At 42.2% G+C, this 19894-nt stretch overlaps 1 protein-coding gene across 2 annotated transcripts in view; it reads right to left on the bottom strand.

Annotated features, from left to right (window-relative positions):
- Nucleotides 1-19894, bottom strand: part of rims2a (regulating synaptic membrane exocytosis 2a) — a 145239-nt gene that overhangs the window by 69974 nt on the left and 55371 nt on the right. For both annotated transcript variants that reach the window (XM_062423016.1, XM_062423014.1), the window contains exon 7: nt 2588-3537. In XM_062423016.1, the coding sequence (XP_062279000.1) occupies nt 2588-3537 (950 nt within the window). The remainder of the gene's footprint in view (nt 1-2587; nt 3538-19894) is intronic.

Genomic DNA, 19894 nt, shown 5'->3' on the forward strand with positions numbered 1-19894 from the left:
CCTGTGGAGGAGGCAGACAGACGCAGACACAAACAACAGAAACTCTGACCCTCAAAACTGACTGCTTTTCTCCCTATTTTCATTGCAATGCCACCTGGAAACCTGGAAACTCCCACATCAATAATGTAGCGCCAGTGCTGAGCTGCTTCCCTTAGTGAGGAGAACAGTTACATAACAGAGCAGACCGACTGAATTCCTCCATTCTCTCCTCTAGATTAAACATTTCGGACGTGTGGCAGGTGCTTTTGCTCTGGTGGTGCTGACAAAAAGCAAAGTGTGCTACTGTACTTTCATCCTCTCCATCTTTTATTTCTCCACTTGTCAACCATGCTTCCATCTTCCTTTCTCTTTGCTGCTTTTAACATTTCTCAGGTAAAGGCCTGTGTAATTACAGCTTTGACAACAAAATCAATTTGCAATTACGACAACTGTCAACCAGGTGGAGCAGTCACGAAGCTAAGCCTAAACAATCGCTTCTGACGTTGATTCTATGCAAAGTGGCATTTAATTCAGTCGCTCTGACTGTTTGCTTGCCAGTGTTTGTTTATACACTTGGACAAGTATGGTTGTGTCTCCAAGCAGGTAGGACATTTGCCAAGAGCGATCTGATGTCTGCTTCTATTTTCCTGTAGTTAAACAGTAGGGCAGAACAGGCAGAGCCAATACCTAGCATATCACTTCAGTTAAGCTGGGAGACTACACCCACTGTTTAAAGAAAAAAAAATCACATTATTACTTTAATGTTTAGACAGCTTTGGGTACTTACAGTTCTCAAAATGATACGATAGAGCTAATTAAAAATCAACAAAGTGCAGTGCAAATTCCTTTAACTAGCACACTGTTTATGGGTCAGTAATAAATCCTCACCATTCACCCATAACCATGACCGGTTTTTGCTTCTATCCCTATTGGATTGACCCATAATCCTATCTCCACTTTATAACAGGCCACTTTAGCAGAAATAACTTCATCAGGGTGGTATGAGTGGTAACACAGCAGTAAGGAAGTCAAGGAGTGGAGGCTAACAGGAAAACATACAGTCACTCTCTGCTCTTTCATTACTTTTTGCTAATAACCTCCATTCATTTATATGCAGCAGTAATGACATTAAACTACTCAATAAAATGCACCACGATTATTATTAACTCAGCTCACCTTGTTTCACTAGAAACCCCCCCCCCCCCCCCCCCCCCCTCACCCTCTCCCCCTGCTTCCCTCTGTCTGTGGGTTATGTAACACCCTCCATTAGATCAGACTGATCATGTGAAACAACTGTGGTAGAAACCTGACAAAGTGTGCCACAAGCAAATGAAGGAGGCCTAGAAAGTAGAAGAGTAACATTCATTTCAAACCGCAGCCACACACACACACACGCACACACGCGCACACACACACACACCCACACACACACACACACACACACACACACACACACACACACACACACACACACACACACACACACACACACACACACACACACACACAGAGACAAACATACATCTACACTGAAACACAAACCTCATCCTCAAAGGCACAGGAGCTGTTAGAATAAATTCACAGATAACACATAAAATGCTTCGCACATCAGGCTCATCATTTTCCGTTTTTATGTATTTTTTACTGAAAATGTTGGAATTTTATAAAAGGAGCAGATTAATTTTAATAAATGTTCTACATACATAATTCAGTAAAGTTTCAGTTTACAGTATGGCTGAATGATTTCGAATAAATATCTAAATGTGATTATTTTTGACTGATATTGCAAATGCAATATGATTTGCAATATTGGAGAAAGAGAGAAAGATCATTTTTACATCGTTATTCTTATTTCCATTGAAAAACATTGAAAACCTTATAGTGGGATTTTTGCGGGGATATTTACTAAACAAAGATGTTTTCTTAAGTCTGTAGAATTTGATGTATAGAACAGGACAACTCTGCAGCACCACAATATTTAATTTTCAAAAAGGTACTCTGACGCATAGTTTTCCTTTAACAAATATTGCACCCTCTGTGATTTTAAAATTGCAGTTGGCCGTATTGCGATTTCGAGAAAAAACAAATGAAATGCTGATCATAACATTTAACTGCAAATCTAGAAAATGTTAAGACTAAAACTGGTTCCTTTAATTGGCTTCACTATTTATATTTATTTTTGGAACCAGATGTTTGTATTATTGATGTTTGTCACAGGTTTTCTACAGTTTTTAAATCTAAATACACACTGATAAATTCATAGTTTTTTCTCTCTTTGAAAAACTGAAAATAATGAGCTGCACATATACAAATACACATAAAACCAGACATACACAGAAAGCACATATATAGACTGTAGACTGGGGGATCTGAAGGTTATATCTGAGTCAACAGCTGCATAAAAAATCAATATCAGTTAGAGACAGCAACAATAACTCAAATCTGTCTTTAAAACAGCATTGTGTCTATAACACTAGAAAAGTATAGCTTTACAAATGGATAAAAATTATCTGAAAGTTTGCATTTGTTATATAATTCTATTTCTACTCAGAGAAAGTAGCAGACAGAGAGCAAAGTGAGTGATAGTGATGGTGTGTGTAGTCCCTACCTTTCTCACTGACTGACTCACTCTCTATCTCCACGTCCTCGCAGCTGGTGTACTCTGGTGTGGTGGCCAGCTCCTCCTCCGAGCTGCTCAGTGACACCTGCCGCATCTTCCCTCCCTTTTTGGTTTTGTGGGGCTTGGGGGGTGGCGGACGGACCGATTCCGACTGGTCTGAGCTGAGAGAGTCGTTCCTCAACATGCTCTCCATCTTCTCCCTCTTGGTCTTGCGGACGGCTGAACTGGGGTCCAAGTGGTGTTGCTGCCTCCTCATGGAATCCCCGCCTCCACCCATGTCTCCTCTCCGCAGGTCCCCAGATCGGTCACCCAGCACAGGGCTGCGGTGTGGCGTCGGGGGACTGTGGTTGGAGGTTCTGTGGCCCCCGAGGCCAGGACCCATGGGCCCCGGGGAGGAGCGGTCAACAGAGTAAGAGCGCTGTCCCACCATAGGTGGTCGACGCTCTGTGAGATGCTGACGGGACAGCCGGATGGGGCCAGGTTCATCCTGCTCCGTGTAAGCTAGAGAGACATCACTATGGCGGCGCTCGTGCCTCAGCCGGCCCACCTCAGCATGCATCCTCATCTGCTCCTCGTAGGGCTGCGGCTTAACAGGATATCGCGCCAGGTTGGGGTCGCTACGATACCGTGTCTGGAACTCCTCCTGGCGCTGCCGCTGTAGGTCATAATCACTGGGGGGTCCATCTAGCTCCTGGTCCAGCGGATATTCCTGGGAGTGCCAGCGTCCAGGGCCCCGTCGGTCCCGGTAGCCCATCCGTGCCGCATCCACGTCTGGGTACATGTGAGGGCCCCGCGGAGCCCGCCGAGGGTCCCCATCCCCATAATCGGACGGTGATCTGGGCATGCCGCCGTCCGTCGGGGCATACTGTGAGTGGTCGCCCCCCTCCCTTTGGTCGTATTTTTGGTTTGGATCCCTGGATGCAGATGGGCTTCGTTTCCTGTAGATCAAAGAGAGAGGAACAAAAGAGCAGAATGAAGAGGCTGGTCCACTTTGAACTGGATGCTCTCTGATTCTTTTAACATATGGTCTGTATGTCAAATCATTAGTTTAAAACAACTGACGCTTTCAGCAGCAGATCAACCAGTCATCTCAATACAGGCCACATAGGCTTGTGTGTATGTTATTAGCCCATGTCTTTGTCTGTAGAGCTGTTTGAGTTTGCATGTTAATACACATCAAATATAGAGGATTTTGTGAGCATATAGCACATTGCTTGTGTGTAGGTGGAAATGTGATGCATCAGTCACACATGAGACTCCCCAACGCTCCATCACATCTCTGTGCTACTCTACTGATGCTGAAGTCTTCAGTCTGTAGTCTATAGCTTCACTTCTCTTTGCCCTGCACTGCGTAGGCCTCAGTCCCTGTCAAAGCCTGATGAAAGCCTGCTCTATCTCTGTCACACACACACACACACACACACACACACACACACACACACACACACACACACACACACACACACACACACACACACACACACACACACACACACACACACACACACACAGACAAACACACACAGACAGAGAGAAAGAGAAACAGGACTAAGCATCTATCTGGATGCAGCACCACTCCCTCCTCTCACTGCAATAGCACTACATGCTCTATAACATGGCTGACTAATGCTCTCCTTTTAGCACATTTTCAATGCAATCAACGTGTTACTTTTAAGATTGTACAGGTAATATGCGCAAGGAAAAGCTTCTTGAGCTCGCCCATTCATGATGACATGTAACATAATATTTAATCTTTGCAACCTGCGTTCTGCAATGCTGTTTGATTACCTAATTTGATTTAGTAGGTTGGGCAGTCTTCACAGAGACAAAGTTGTATCTAATGTTTGACTCTTTTAATGCTATGGGCAATCTTTCATATTCATTTTGATAGCATCTGATTACTTTGTTGATATAGGTGCTTAAATCATCATCATTTGCAATGCATTATAAACAACAGGATGACACAAGATTAACAACACAGCCTGCCTGGATATGACCTATTTGTATTTCTAAATTAATAGTGTGAGTGTGAGTGTGAGAGTCTGAGTCTGTCTGTGTCTGTGTGTGTGTGTGTGTGTGTGTGTGTGTGTGTGTGTGTGTGTGTGTGTGTGTGTGTGTGTGTGTGTGTGTCTGTGTCTGTGTGTGCGCGCAGGGGAGAGAGATGAGGAACCAGGCTGTGTACTGAGAGTAGTGCACTGATAAATGATTCAGAGTTTCACAGATTGTATCTGTGTGCACAGTACAATGGACATGAAGGGATTCAGAGACAATAACTTAAGAAGGTGCCTATTTATTTATGTCTATTTTAACAACCATAAACTATATGTTCATTTTAGATGGCATTTTTAGCCCATTTGGTAATTGAAAGAAAGATGTATGGAAATCATTATTAAAATCATACTTCACACCTTTTATTGCAAGATGATTTCATGGTCCAAATAATTCTTTTATAGTTTATAAGAATCTTGAAATGAGCAGTTATGTTGGAAATTATGTGAAAATAACTTCTTAAAATTGATATTTTAAAGTATGGTTACAGTCAGGAGCCCCGTACTTCTAAAATTAGGTGCCAATCATTCTATCATTGTCTGATTGTCAGAGAGGAAACCAGCCAGGAAGTGGATGAAAAGCCTGGAGGAGGCTAACTGTGCGTTAATGCATCTATTCTATTGTTCAGAATCAATTATTCATAAGCCACTTTTCTCCTACATTTCTCCCACTTTTCCTCCAAAATAATAATGACATTTTGGTGAGGAAAAAGCTCTGTGAAGCATCCCCTTAATTTTGTACGTGACAACTTTCCATAAATTTCAAAGGGCTCAATAAATCACTGCTGCCACCCTTGCTCGGTGGCCAAGGTAAGGACTCCTCACTTATGATTGGCTAATTCGCTGAACCAGAGGGAAGCTTTGGTCCCTGCCCGCTGGATCACAGACCATTCAGGTTAGTCTGAGTTTAATGAATGAGTGTGGTGAGGCACATGTTTGTAAAGATGATTTTTGTGTTCTCTGTGTTGAATTTCTATGTAGAATGCGGAATTATGTCACTACAGTGGAGTGGCAGCCCAGGAAAGGGGCAGAATGATGTATGAGCAAGGTGTGTAGTTCATGAACTACTGTGCAGTTAGAAAATGGGCTGTTAGAGGGTCAGGAGTTGAGCTATAGCCCAGTACAAAATGTGCATCAGAGTAAAACATAACAAGATTTAGCTAAATGGACATAATAACACAACTGTTTGGTCCAGTTACAGAAAAATCCTAATTTTACAGAATTGTAACAACATGTAACAACTGATTGGTTTGATCAGCTTTTTTATCACAGTACCAATCAAAATTCTTAGATCAAAAATTGATCAAACAACTAGGTACGTATGTGAAAGGTAGCACTTTAGCTCATTGTTTTGGTTTTCAACAGCAGGCAGTTGTGTACTGATACATTCACTGTACATTAGCTGATAAACATTTAACAGTCAAACAGAGCTAAAAGGAGAGTGAATACTGGACTAAAATTCATCAGATGGACACAAGCACAAATACAATTGAATGCTTATAATGCTCTGTGTCTGCAGGATAAGTAAAAAGGCATGTTTTGTGAACATGTTTCCCCATATCAACCTTATAAAGCAGTAAAATATCAATGATGTATTTCCAGCTTGTTCATCTGCCTACAAGAGTACAAAAAAGGAATTAATGCTGCTTTACATAGTAATTAATACACAGATATGTTTCATAGTAAAGCTAATAAAGTTCTATTTTTTAATATCATGGTTAAATGAAATGACTCCCTGTAATGTGAGAGGGTTGCTGGTTCACCTAATACTACTGATAATCAATACATTAAGGCAGCTCTGTATAGCTTTCAGCCAACCAGCATTTCAAGATGTACATGTTGACCTGTTTCTTTATGGTTGTGTAGGTAACATGAAGCAGTTCATACGTTTTGGATTTGACTGTATTTTCTTACTCCAGTGGCCAACATATTGTAACCCATCTTAAATAACTATATGCATTTTATATGTAAATAATTCACTCAACAGCCAGTTCATGAAATTGTTTAGATTTGCTGACAAAAAGACTGATGCAAATGTTACACTCTACATGTGTACGAGAATAGACTCCACAGCCCACAAAGAAAACATCACCACTATCAGTGCATTAATTCATTCACAGTAAATCTGAGGGGAGGGAAAAAGATGTCACAGCAATAGCCATACACTGGTTGACTTCTGAGTGATTATCGGGGAAGTTTGGTACAAAAACACTGCAGCAATCTTAGCAGTGACAAAGACCAGGAGGAAGACAAAAAGGCTGTTTGATGTCTATGATGCAGCCAGCTCACACAAGTGAGCTCTCTTCTCTGTTTCACATCAAAACAAATGCCCGCTATCACCTTAGCATCCACAGGCAGCGTCGCTAGTGATTCAGAAGAGGCTGGAGAAACACACATGAGGGTTGTTGCATTATTCATGAGCTGCTCCTGGACTCTAAGCGCTTCAGCAGCGCTTCATTCACAAATCCAAAGTGAAGCACCGGCAGAAATTATATGCTGGAGTAGGGGACGGGCGCTGGACTTGGATGGGAAATAATGTGGAGTCGGGGGAGTGGGATCGTGTGATGGATAGGAGAAACATCTCTTTATAGTGACTTGATGATGATGGAGATGTGTGTGTTATATATGTGCATGTGTTTATTTGTGTTTTTTATGTTCGCTGCACTGGCTGCCAAACAAATTCTTCACTCATGCTCTCAGTGTGTCCTCAGGGCTTCAGGATAATGTCCCCTCAGGGATATGGTCTTGAAATCTTACACCAGGAACACAAACATGCACATAGTACGCATGGCAACTACGACAAACATTAACAAACTGTCCTTTGACGAGCTCTAACTCGTCTTGACACAAGTATCACATTTCCCTGCTCCCGTTTAGCCTTGTGTGTCCTTCCTGTCCAAACAGAGCAATAGCAACCGCACTCTATTCCATCAGCATCTGCATCATGATGCTAATGCTGTCGGCGCTAAACCAGCCTTCAGTGAGTACAACAGAGCGGTGGCGCAGCACTACATTTTTGTATTGTGCATTATTCCCCCATTGCTCCAGCTGCCACCGCTACTGTAATAGCCCTCTCTGCAGATACCTCTGAGTTCTCCACTGCTCTGCCATGACACTCTGCTCATCTCACATTTCATCGTCACCGACACACACAGAGATAGAGAGAAAAGACCAAACATGAAAAGGAAAAAATACATTTGAATTAAAGGAGTCATGAGGGAAAAAATCAAGCGGAGAAGAAGCCAGTTAGCTGTGTAGTGTGTATGTGTATGTGTATGTGTATGTGTATGTGTATGTGTATGTGTATGTGTATGTGTATGTGTATGTGTGTGTGTGGTAAATTCAGTCACGCTTGTCAAGCTCCAGCGGGAAGTAGCAGGATGGGAGCACCATGGGATTGTGATGCAGCTCAGATGCCTGGCTGCTGCAACGATTGAGTCACGAAGCACACAGTGACGTACTCCCTCCATCACACTCCCTTATATGGCAAGGTGTGTGTGTGATGTCAATGCTGACACGGCAACAAGCCGCAGCGCAGGAGGTGGACGGGCCTGTGGTGAATCATCATCTGAACAGGTGGGACAATAGAGAGGCATGATCACTGCCTGCATGGTATAGTGTGCTGCTGTTCTGTACATTCCTGCTGCAGCCTTTGATACTGCTGTTGTCCTGTGCTGAGCTATAGATATCCTCTGCTGTGACAGAGCATGAACCATGAGACCTCATTCAGTCAAAGATAAGGACGGTGGTGACAATAAGATTCAGTTCAGGGAGGGATGATGTTGGTCTCACTACATGATTGGCAGCAGGGCGGTGAAAGAAAGATGCACGCACCTATGACACTGATGACAAGGATGTTCTTTTGGTTGTAGACTGTAATTTGTGATATCTGAGTGAGAACAAGGATCATGGTTTGACATCCAGAGCAAAAGGAGTGTACACATCATTTCTCTCCTGCAGATGTTAAAACCATCTCTTTGTAAATCAGAAAAGACACAGAGAACACTAAGATACTGTGTTAACACGCTTTCTGTTTTTGATCCAAGCACTGTGTTATACACCTCCAGTACACTAGAGGTAATTCCAATATTATAATCATCTTTTTAAAGTACACTGTCCTTATCAAAAGCAGCATAATGTATCAAATCCATGGCTCACAAAAATCACGGGATTACACTATAGCCCCAAAAGATTAAAAAGTGCGACCCTAAAAGATTAGAAGTGACCTGACAGGCTCGCCGTGATAAAACCTTTATGTGCTGTTATTTTCCGCAACAGGACCCAAAAACCAATCGGTGAAATTCCCTCCGATGTGGTGTGATAAGAAGTCTGTGGCGTTCCTCCTTTGACCTACTGACGGGATCTGACTAGCTGCATCATCAACCACAGCCCAGTTCCTCAGCTGCAAACGGTCCAGATTGTCCAACTGTGCCATTCTTCAGTTTATGTGTGTGTGCGTTACACTCCCTATATTCAGCTGTAGGATGAAAGGGCTGAGATAAAGCAGGAGGCCCCCTGTGGTCATAAAGCATTAACATTTGATGTGGGTTAAAATAAAAAAAGGAGGGGGCAGGGGGTTATCACATCACACATTCATTGACACAGAACATCTGTGTTTGCAACACACATACTAGTGACTAATTTACTGCACAGTGTTAATACTGAGCCCAGGACCTAAAGCCCTGAGCAACCTCTTTCCCTGTGTCTCTGTCACAAACACAGTTGTTGATCTTACCAGTCATGCACAATATTGGCCAAAATGACTGAATGAATCAATCATTTGCTCAATACTGGGATCAATGTTATTTATCAAATTATCAATCCATCTGTGGTAAGAAAAACAGTTCTAATGCACTTGATCAACACAATGTATTACTATTCTAACTCATACATACAAATACAAATATTTTCTTTTTCTTTTTTTTTCATTGTCAACGCATTGTCTTAATCTGTAGGCGCAGTGGGCACATAAAGTAGCATAAAGAATGATTTAGTGAGCTGTTCATGTGAGGAAAAATTAGGTAAACATCACTTATGTGACAGGTCAAGTCAATTCTTTTATACCAAAAACACAAATTACAAATTGTCTTGAAGCACATTCAGCAACCTCCTGAGTACCAGTGGTGGAAAGTATTTAAGTACAATTACTCAAGAATTATTCTTCCAAATGGTTATATGGTACTTGTACTTATTTCCATTCGATGCATCTGTATACTTACTGTATATACATATTATCTATAGACGCCATTTCTACTATCTTATCTTCTATTTAGAGCAAAATATTGTTCTTGTTATTCTACTACATTTATGTGACAGTGTGCTAATGGTTACTTTACAGACTCAGATTTTACACAAAAGTATATGATTAGCACATACAATGTGAGAGTTAAAAAGAGCTCAGTTTTGAAGAATCTTTAAGTAAATGTACGTACATTTCATTGATAATACTTGACTTTTACCTTGGAAGATTTATATGCAGCAATTTTACTAAAATGGTTTTATTTAAATAAAAAATCTGAATATTTATTCTACCACTGCTAATACCAACAATCTCAATTAGAGACAGGGTGAAAATAAGACAGAGGTCCATCTTTTCCTCTTCCTCTATTCTCTCAGATTGTGTATTGACAAAGAAAAAAAATCTGTCTTTTGGTTGAGGAATTGTATAATTAGTGAATTAGACAATGCAGACCTACGCTGATATTCCATTTAAAACCAAAGAAATGCCACAACCACAAAGATCAATAACTCAAAGTCAATGAGGAAGCTTTCAGTGAGTGATGAACCCTTCACAGATGTTGCCGGTTTCATGCTCTCAGCTGCATGCGTAGGCACCTAGACCCACAATATTCTTGTTCAGCATCTCACAGATAACAGCTTGTGCTTTAACCTCTTTGTGATGCTGTAAAAACTTAAATGACATGATGAACTCGCTGCTTTCTGATGCTGCTCTGACAATTATCCCCAAGGCAAAGAAAACAACTGCACCATTGTCAGAACTAACTGTACAGTAGATGTTACAGCAAAAACACTGATTGTGCTGCACAGCTGCCTTTCATTGTTTCATAATATTTTATAAACATGGAACACCTCAGCTGGCAATCGCACATATCTAGAGGAAGCAAAACGTATATAACAAAGTAGATATGCAGTATAAATGTGCAACTGTTTTAAATAACTGTTTTAAATAATAACTGGAAGAATATTAACTTCAACTGTAAGACTATGACATAAACAATTTAAACACACTGCATTACCACAAATCTTACATCCACACTGCTTATACGGCCTGAATAATGGTATAATAATAATATAATCAGCCTTACTGAAAGTAATGGTTGGATCCTGGGATGTAGCTCAGTTCAAATCTCTGCCTGGCTGCTCCACGCAAACACATTGCCTTCTGTGCACACACCGTTCACAAAAGCAGCCCCGTCAAATCAAAACTACCAAGCACCAGTGCTGGCTGGCAGCCTGAGACCAAGCCCTTGTTGTTTCTCCAATCCTCTCTCCTTCACCACTAAAAATGTCTGTTTTATTTCTGGAAGACTATGGAAGATCTGCACACCATAGAGGCAAAAGCAGTCTTGCGGCAGCGCTCTTCGGAGTGACTGTGTGACAGCAGCTCGGTCCGCTCTGCCCCTTTTGCTGCTGAAGAAACATGTTAAATAAGAAAGCCAAAAGCAATCAAGGTGAAAATGCAACGCTGCCCCCGTGGGGATTGTGCCACCTCTACTTTGCGGATAATGGAGAGAAATCAAATGAGAACAAATGAGTGGCGCCGTGTTGCAGAGCTCTCCTCTTAAGAGCGAATCTAGGCCTGCTAATGACAACAATACATCCTGGAACTGTCTCTATTGAAATGAGATAACCAGAAAGAAAGCAAGAGCAGAAGAAAAACAAGCTGAATGTGCGTGTCTCAACTGAGAAGCAATCAGAGAAGAAGAGACGAGGGGGGGTGAAAAACCCCCCCGCCTCAAATGGTCCATTTACAGATGCACCGTCACTCTGCCTTCCACGACTGACTCAGCCAGGCCGCTGTGTGTCTGGGATGCCCCCTCGTAGTAAAAGAATCCGTTCCCCCTGCACCATCAAACTGAGTTAAAACCCTTCAGCAATCCGACAGTTTTTCTGCAACTGGTAATATCCAAATGATACTGTAGCGTCAGCATGACCGGCTTTGTTTCTGACATCTGCTGCACCCGCAATAACCCGGCACACTGCTGGATGTGGGTAGATGGCACAGTTTATGACCCTGCTGCAGTGGCTTCTGGCGGCCTGAAAGCAAGCCGAATTTCAGGTTTAACACCGTCATCATGTGATTGCCGCGACTGGCTGGAGGTCGAGCAGCGACCTCGTCCAACCCGCCGGTCGCTCAGTCCTCTGCCTAGGAAAGGATTACATTCCTTGGTTGATTACGAGCTGACATCTATCACCAATCGCAAGCAGAGCAGGAGGTCTCACCTAATCTCATTCAGCCTGAGGTCTTATGATCCTTAAACTGAACAAATTACATGGTTTATGCATTTTTTTTTTCCACGGGACGGATTTTCAGGCATCAAATCAAATACAGAGGAAATGGAAAGAGAGAGAGAAAAATAGAGGGAGATAGAGAGAGATTTCTCTACCCTGTGCATTACAAAAGGGATCAAAGAGTTTTTTTTCATGGTTCTGCACCACAGTGACGTAGCGGGTTTTCAGTGACCTGGTTTGATAAGTCTACTCTGTGTGTATTATGGCTTACTATCTCTCTTTTTTTTTTCTTCTTCTTCTTCACTCTTCTGCCTCGACACTTCACCTCACATCTGTCACCTTGTTCCTCCAATCACTTTCCCTACTCCTGTCTCCCCTGCTCGCCTTATCCCTCCCATGAAGCGGACTCCGAGGTTGGACTGGAAGACGTTCTGTTGTGTGATGGTCGGTGGTGACAGCTGACTGACGCGAGTGTGGAATCGGGGAGGGCAGGTTGGAGATGGCTTGTTGACACAGCGTTTCCTAGGATGGAGGTTGGAGGGAAGGAAAATGGAAAAAAAGGACCTGTGGGGCCGTTTTATCACCACAGAGTCAGGGATGGGGGACTCTAAGTAGCTTTGAGTTTGCATCTAACTGCCACCCTTAGAGACAAGAGGATGACTTCAAGACCAGCATTGATGACATGGCAAGATAAGATGGACTGAATAGAATTGGTGAATTTAGATGCATTTTTAGATGTTTTATTTAAACTACAACCACAACCACATTTTCCATACCATAGCTTTTTTTTTGCTGCAATAGAAAATTACCCCTCAACCCTCCCTGCCTGCCATCACTCTGTTTTGAAAAGCATGTAGAAATGAAGCCAATATCCACCTTTGGGAGTCAATCCACATTCTGACAAGTCACACTATAGACAGTTTGTATTGCTGCATTTTGATAAGCTGAACATATCTAACAGTTCCTTTTCTGTGCTGAAAAATCTCCCTCTGTGCTATTAAGTGGTGCGCCCACTTAAGTCCTCAAGTACAACCTGTCCTGTGAAGATTTCGCTCTGTATTTTCACTCCTGCACATCAGATCTACTTAACAGCTCACACTTGATGCTGACACTGTTCAGCTACATCTGCTCCTACTGCTTTGAGGATCATACCAACAATGCAAATAGTTGAAGGCTGTAAGAGTAAAGCTGGACGAGTAAATTACAGGTGAACAGCTACTTGAGGACTGGATTAGGAAGTGCAGTACACTGTGCAGCAAAGTTATCCATGAAATTTACCACCAAATCAAACCTTGTCATATTATGTAAAATGCACTACAGAGTGTGAGAGCTATAAGCCACCAGTTTTGTTGTGTCATCTAGGTCGTGTTTGCTTAAATATTATACTTGTATCTCAAAACAGTATGGAATTAATGTGTTGACTACATTTTTAGGTAGCCAGTCAGTCTAATTCACTGAACACACTGGCTGCTGCTATGTGCAAATCTGTGACTTTGTGGCTACAAGACAGACAGAAATTCACACATTTCCTTTAAAAAAAAAAAAAAAAAAAAATGCACCACACACAGACAAACATGCCTGACACCTGACACATGCCACACCCTCATGTCATCTCCCTCCACTGCGGAAAGTGTGAGGCTAAAACACAAAGTTGTAGACAGAAAGTTGTGAAGACATGTATCAGTGCAGCTGAAGGTGTGACAGATCTGTGCGCATGTTCACTAATTGGCTGCAAGAACACAGACTCCATCCTTCCTGTCTACTAGCAGGCCAACCGGTGCCTTGTGTGTTCATGCTATGTTTATACTCTGTGTGGTTAATACATCTTCTGCACTGCGCCGCCTGTTAGGTCTCCTTTTTAAGAAAAGGCACCGCTAGCGTTCTATGTAGGCCAAGCCCCAACAGAATATGCCATTAAGATTAGCTACAAGTCAGGACTGCTACGCCGCTGCTTGCTTTTCCCCTCCCTACAGAGTAAGGTTAGAGGAGCAGAGCATGTGTAGATTTTTTTTATTATAATGTGAAGACCACCGACACATTAAAAAATGCACATCACAGCTGGAATTTAATAAAGCAAACACCTCTGTGGAGCAGAGAAGCAGTCAGTTCACTGGGGCAAATTTGAAGCAGCAGAGGAGTACTGTTTGTAATTATGCTTATTGACTTCAGCTTGAGTTGAACTGAGCTACACTATAATACAGAGAACTGTTGAAGGGTGGGGTGGGGTCTCCTCTGAACAGCCTGTTAGTAATCAGCACTGGCGGGTAATTACCATTTATTACCAAGTATTTTAACCTATGAGGAGATACATGCGATTGCAGCTCATCTGTGACCAGACCTTACTACTACATTACCACATGAAACACATCATCATCGTAGTTGAGCCTTCTAAAGAAACCAGGATGTGACAACATCTGGCTAACAAAAACAGGCTTTTGCCTTTCTGAAGGAAGGTAGCTTCACTTGGGTCTACAGGAGTCTCATAGCAGACATGTTGACACAGTCACAGCAAATAATGGAAAGATTATTGGTTGAATTCCATGTAGCTGCTTCAGTTTGAGGCTCACTGTCACACTGTCATGGCTTACTGGGACACTTAAATAGCCAAGTCATAAAGTGTGCCTACTGGATGTATCTCTGAAGCAGATGTTTGGAGAGGGCAGGACGGAAACAATACACTGGTCTGAATACGTTCAGAAACCACTGCTGAATAACTTTCTGCATTCATCTAAAAGCTTATGCTATACAGGATCACGGAGCTCTGGAGCTCCTCCCAGGTCACAAGTTTTACCTCAATTTTCTTTCATTGCACGCTGGCTATTTTGTTTGTTTCAGCAGGAAACTCATTGCATACTGTATAAATTAAACATGTGGCAGTGTTAAGTTTAAGTACCAATAATTCAACATCAAAGCCATCAGATTGATGTTTTTCCGTTAGAACTCCAGCTGTGTATTATATTTAAAGGGGACATACAAAGCACACACAAAGCAGGTCTAGTTGCTATTTAATTGCTGTAGAAGAATAAAAACACTCAGTCACAGAAACTGTGCCTTTAAATGAGCCATTTGGACTTCCGTAAGGTTGTGATGTCACAATTATATACTTAGTGTTTCTCCTACCAAAATGACCCCCTGCCCCTCCTGAAATATATTTTAAAAAAATATGATGTTATTTACCTCATTTTTGTACTCGTTCCATGTCAGCTCAGTATGAGAGCCTCTACTGCGTTTTGCTGTCATTTATAGTCACACCAGTTTCTCTCCTCTGCTCTCTGTGTTTCATTGAGGGCGGGGCTCACACACACACACACACACACACACACGCAGAGCGGAGCAGAGAATAGACAGCCGCAGAGCCACCACTGCACAGTTGTTGGATGTTAGGAAACAAATTTGACATTGCACAGCCTTCCAAAGGTTGGATAACATTATCCTCAGCAGTGGTCATTGCAATTTAGCAGTGATTCTCACACTGAGCCCTGGTTTTACCTCCCTACAGCAGGCTACAATCTGTTACGTGTGGTTTGCCTGAGCATGTGTCTCTCAGAAGCCAATCAGCCAATCAGAGGAGAAGGGCATTGAGCAGACACAAAGCAGACTGAAGGAAACAGAGGGGCCTCATCCATGGCTCATACAGCTGCTTGCAAATGTTTGTAGGTATAATGAAAATATTAAACTGGGAAAGGGGCATAATATGAATAATAATATAATATCTTTAAAGAGTAACTTAACACCAGGCACCTGTAACCACACCCAACAGTGATGTCGCACTGCGAGGTGAAAAGTTAAACCTTTGGAGGCAGTACTCAAATGCATTGCAGCCACATACACACAAACATGCAGGTAAAACACGAGGAATATCCGTGAGACCCTCCCTCCCTTCCTGCCTGCCTGCCTGCTGCGGTTGCTCCAGCATGTTGACTTCTCAGTGCTTGTCAGTCATTGTTCATTCTCACAAAGCGCTGCATGTAGAGAACATATTGAGATTTGTCGAGCTATTCATAACCCAGCAGTAACCAGACACTGGGCTGTATTTCTGCATTGGGAAAAAAAGAAAAATAATTCTTAAGAATCATGGTCTCCCAATCTCCTTCTCTCTCTCTGACACACAAGTAATTGCACGCACTAACACACACACACACACACTTCTTCTTGGTTCTGCTAAGTATGCATTTTTCATTCTAGTGAGCAAACTGCATTTGAAATCAAAGGCGGTGACGATGCGCGGCTGTCTGGCTACACGGAAAGTGAGGAGGTAATGAAAAAAGCTGAGGGGTGAGTCAGAGGATGCTTTAATAATCCTTGCTGCCCAAAATAACATCTCCAGGGCTAGATAGACCGACGACCCTCTTGGGAAACTAACAGTGGTCCGGGCTGGGCCGGACTCCACGAGTCAATTCACTCCACATACACTTTCCCCCCTCTCTTTCTCTTGTTCCCTCTCCTTTTCTCCTAACTCCTCTGAGTCTATTATTGTCAACAGATAAGACTGCAGCAGCACGGCACGACGCGGCAGACAGCCAAGCCCTCCCTGTACCAAATATACGACAAGACTGAGCGGAGCGGAGGGGTATGTGCACAGAGGGGGACAGACGAGCTGCAGGAAGTGTGATCCAGTCAGTGGGAAGAAGGAGCATAATGTCTGTTCACAGGTGAGCAATGTTTCTTTGGTTATTGTCCAATCACTGGTGACAAATGGTGATGGGGTCCAGGCTAACTAGCTCGTCATGTTGGGTTCAAGGTTGGGCCCCCATTGTCTCATACAACACTTTGCCCTCTCTCTCCACAGTGTTCTGCCCTGTGCTAACAAATGGAGGGAGAAAATCAACCCGTCATCTTGTATTACTAATGCCAGTCTAATATTTCTGCACAAAACATGCCGACTCACTTGACATTCTTATTTTCCACCTAATCCTGCTCATGCTCGCATTAGTCTTTTAGTGCAAAGACGTCATTTAAAATGGATTTACTGCCATGTAAAAAGGTAAAAAATATATTTTTTACTTTAGTAAAAAGGGTTCTTCCTCTGCACAGTGGCCTCAAATAAGATTCAGCATGTTAGGTCTATACTGCCAGCTTGGCTCCACTTTCATAATTCAAGTATGCTAGCATTTAGCATAAGTGTTGGATGAGTGTGTGTGATGACTATCTGTGGCACTGAATGAAAAGTCCTTATGTTGCATCTTCTGGTTCATCTTTAACTTATTTCATTTTAATCTCACTGTAAACTAAAGTGTTGAACCAATAGATCAGCTAACACTGAAGTCTTTCTAAAGTCTATAAAAAATACAGAAGAAGCAGTTTTACCCTCCTGTCAACTTCATACACATGTAGGTGGTAACCCTGCTATAGACCATATACTCTACTTAGTAACACATACTGATGTATTACTTACTCCAAAGAGTGCATTCTGAAAAATTATTGAGTATGAAAAGCATTACCAGTGGTTAATGCTGTTGCTGGAGTCAGGAAGTCAAATCATCCAGTTACTGAAGGGACCGGGCCTGATTGTGAACCCAAATGAGAGAGAGCCCACAGTAAGTAGTGCTGGTGAATCAGAGAAAAAGTACTGTGTAACTCTTCTACACTGCAAGACCATGGCTAGATTAAAAGTGTTAATTCCTGAGGGCAGAGGTGGCAGTAAGAGAGGTGTTTCCTAGAAAGGTGACAGAAGAGTGTATATATCAGAGCCCATTCATGCTCAAATGGTGTCTGGATTTGGCCAAACGTATCATACCCACAGCAGGCTGGAGAGTTGAAAGCTGGACAATATTAAAATTTCATCAGGTTGTGCTAAATCTGTATGTCTGTATGTGCTGGAAATCTAGGAGAAGTGGGGAAGACTGTGTACAAACACTAAAACATAATGCTGATAAAATTACAACTGTGACACGCTAAAGTAGTTTGTGTGTTTAACTCTATGGTGGAGAAAACACTGAATTTTAACTACTGCAATTACACAATTAATAAAAAACACAAGAAAAACATACATAACGTACATAAGGGAGCCCACTTGACTGCAGCATTTCCATTTAAATGTGCCTTTGTTCCACAGCGGTACACACACTGCATATCGCCTCCGGCAATCCAGCTCAGGTCACGTTTACCACCACAGCGGCTATTTTTAACACATCATTTATAAATGAATAATAATAATACATCAGATTGTTATAGTAGAAGTGCTGCGTGTTGTGGGGGGGTGGGGGTCACATCTTTAGAAAACTGTTTCACTACTCGGAAGTCAACCTTCTGTAAAAAAAAAAAAAAAAATTTTTAAATAGATGATTAAATATAGAAATGCAAGTATTTTGGGATCAACTGTGCTATACATTTCCCTGCTATTGTTCTTTTATCCCATCATGGTTTTGTGTTTTAATGTTGCTGGTCACAAACAGAGGCGTAAATAAGAAGCACAGAGATTGCCAGAGAAGGAGGAATAAGCACTCTCCAATTACATCCATAGGGAAGGGAAGCCACTGCAGCCAACTTACCCCAGTGCATCTCTGTGGCTGTGCCCGGGCATAATCACATCAAGATGTACAAGATGTACAGTATCGCTCACTGATTGCTCAGCTTTACAAACTCTGATGTGCACTGACTGCAGGGTAACTGACAGCAACACACAGCAGACTTCACATAACATAAGAGTATGAAAATGTCTTTCAGGCTTTATCTTTATCAAGCATGCAAATTGAACCACTGTTGAAGACCCACTGCATTTAGAGTAAAAAATAACCCGTGATGGTCTCATTTGGAAAAATTATTTCCTTCATTCAGTGGCACAAGCCAAAATTAAAAGACCGTAGCAAATTCAAAAAAAAAGTTAGTTTTAAACAGTAAGTGAGACACACAGCCACACAGGTTTTGTCCTATAATTTGCCAAATTAGGCGTAAAGCGTTTGAGAAAGTGCAGAAAAGCAGAATAATGGGCCACGACGTGTACAAAGGGTTCCACTGGAGCAACCGCACTAGATGAGCTCATTTTCTCCATGCTGTTCTGGGACTAGTTAGCAAAGCATGTTGAAATATTTCCCTGTCGTTTATTTCCTGAAAGTGATATTCATTTCTATGCATTTTTCAAATTAATAAACCCCCCCCCCCCCCCCCCTCCATCCTATCCAGTTTTGCCCCCCTCACCCACACAAGTCTCTCTGAAGTTGAACTCAAACAGATCAGCTACTAAAAGGCTTGCCTGGAGGCAGACAGGAAGCTGTGCATAATGGGAAGATGCTGCCTCCCGAGCTCTTTTCTGAAACACTTTCCTTGTCTGAGGGATGTCACTATACACACACATACACATACAAACACACATAGAGATCAAGATCAAAGAAACATCGTGCAGCTCTGCTAAGTACAAGGGTTGAAGGGTTTGAGAAAGCCAACAAGGAAATAGATACTTCTGAACAACGTCTGAACATTTTTTTTAAAATTACTTCAAGTTAAACTGCTGCTTCATCCCCAAAATTACTAGTTAGGAAAATCCAATCATACTAATAATGCAGGACAGGCACACATGCTAGGAATTCAGCACCTGCCAGGTAGAGAAAAAATGCTTTAAGTACTGACTGAGTCCTGTCAAAAATCCAGAATTCCTTACAATGCCGACTCAGATACAAATACACTAATAAAAGCTCAATTATTCACCACTGAACCCAACAGCGGCACTGCATGATGGAGTTTTACCACAATTTAAAAATGTGGGAAATGTGACAAACTTTCTCCTCCCCTCTTCCCTTTGTTTGATGAAAAAAAGCCACTCGCCGAGTCCCTGTGT

The sequence above is a fragment of the Scomber scombrus genome, chromosome 7 (assembly GCF_963691925.1).
Source record: "Scomber scombrus chromosome 7, fScoSco1.1, whole genome shotgun sequence".
NCBI classification, from domain to species: Eukaryota; Metazoa; Chordata; class Actinopteri; order Scombriformes; family Scombridae; genus Scomber; species Scomber scombrus.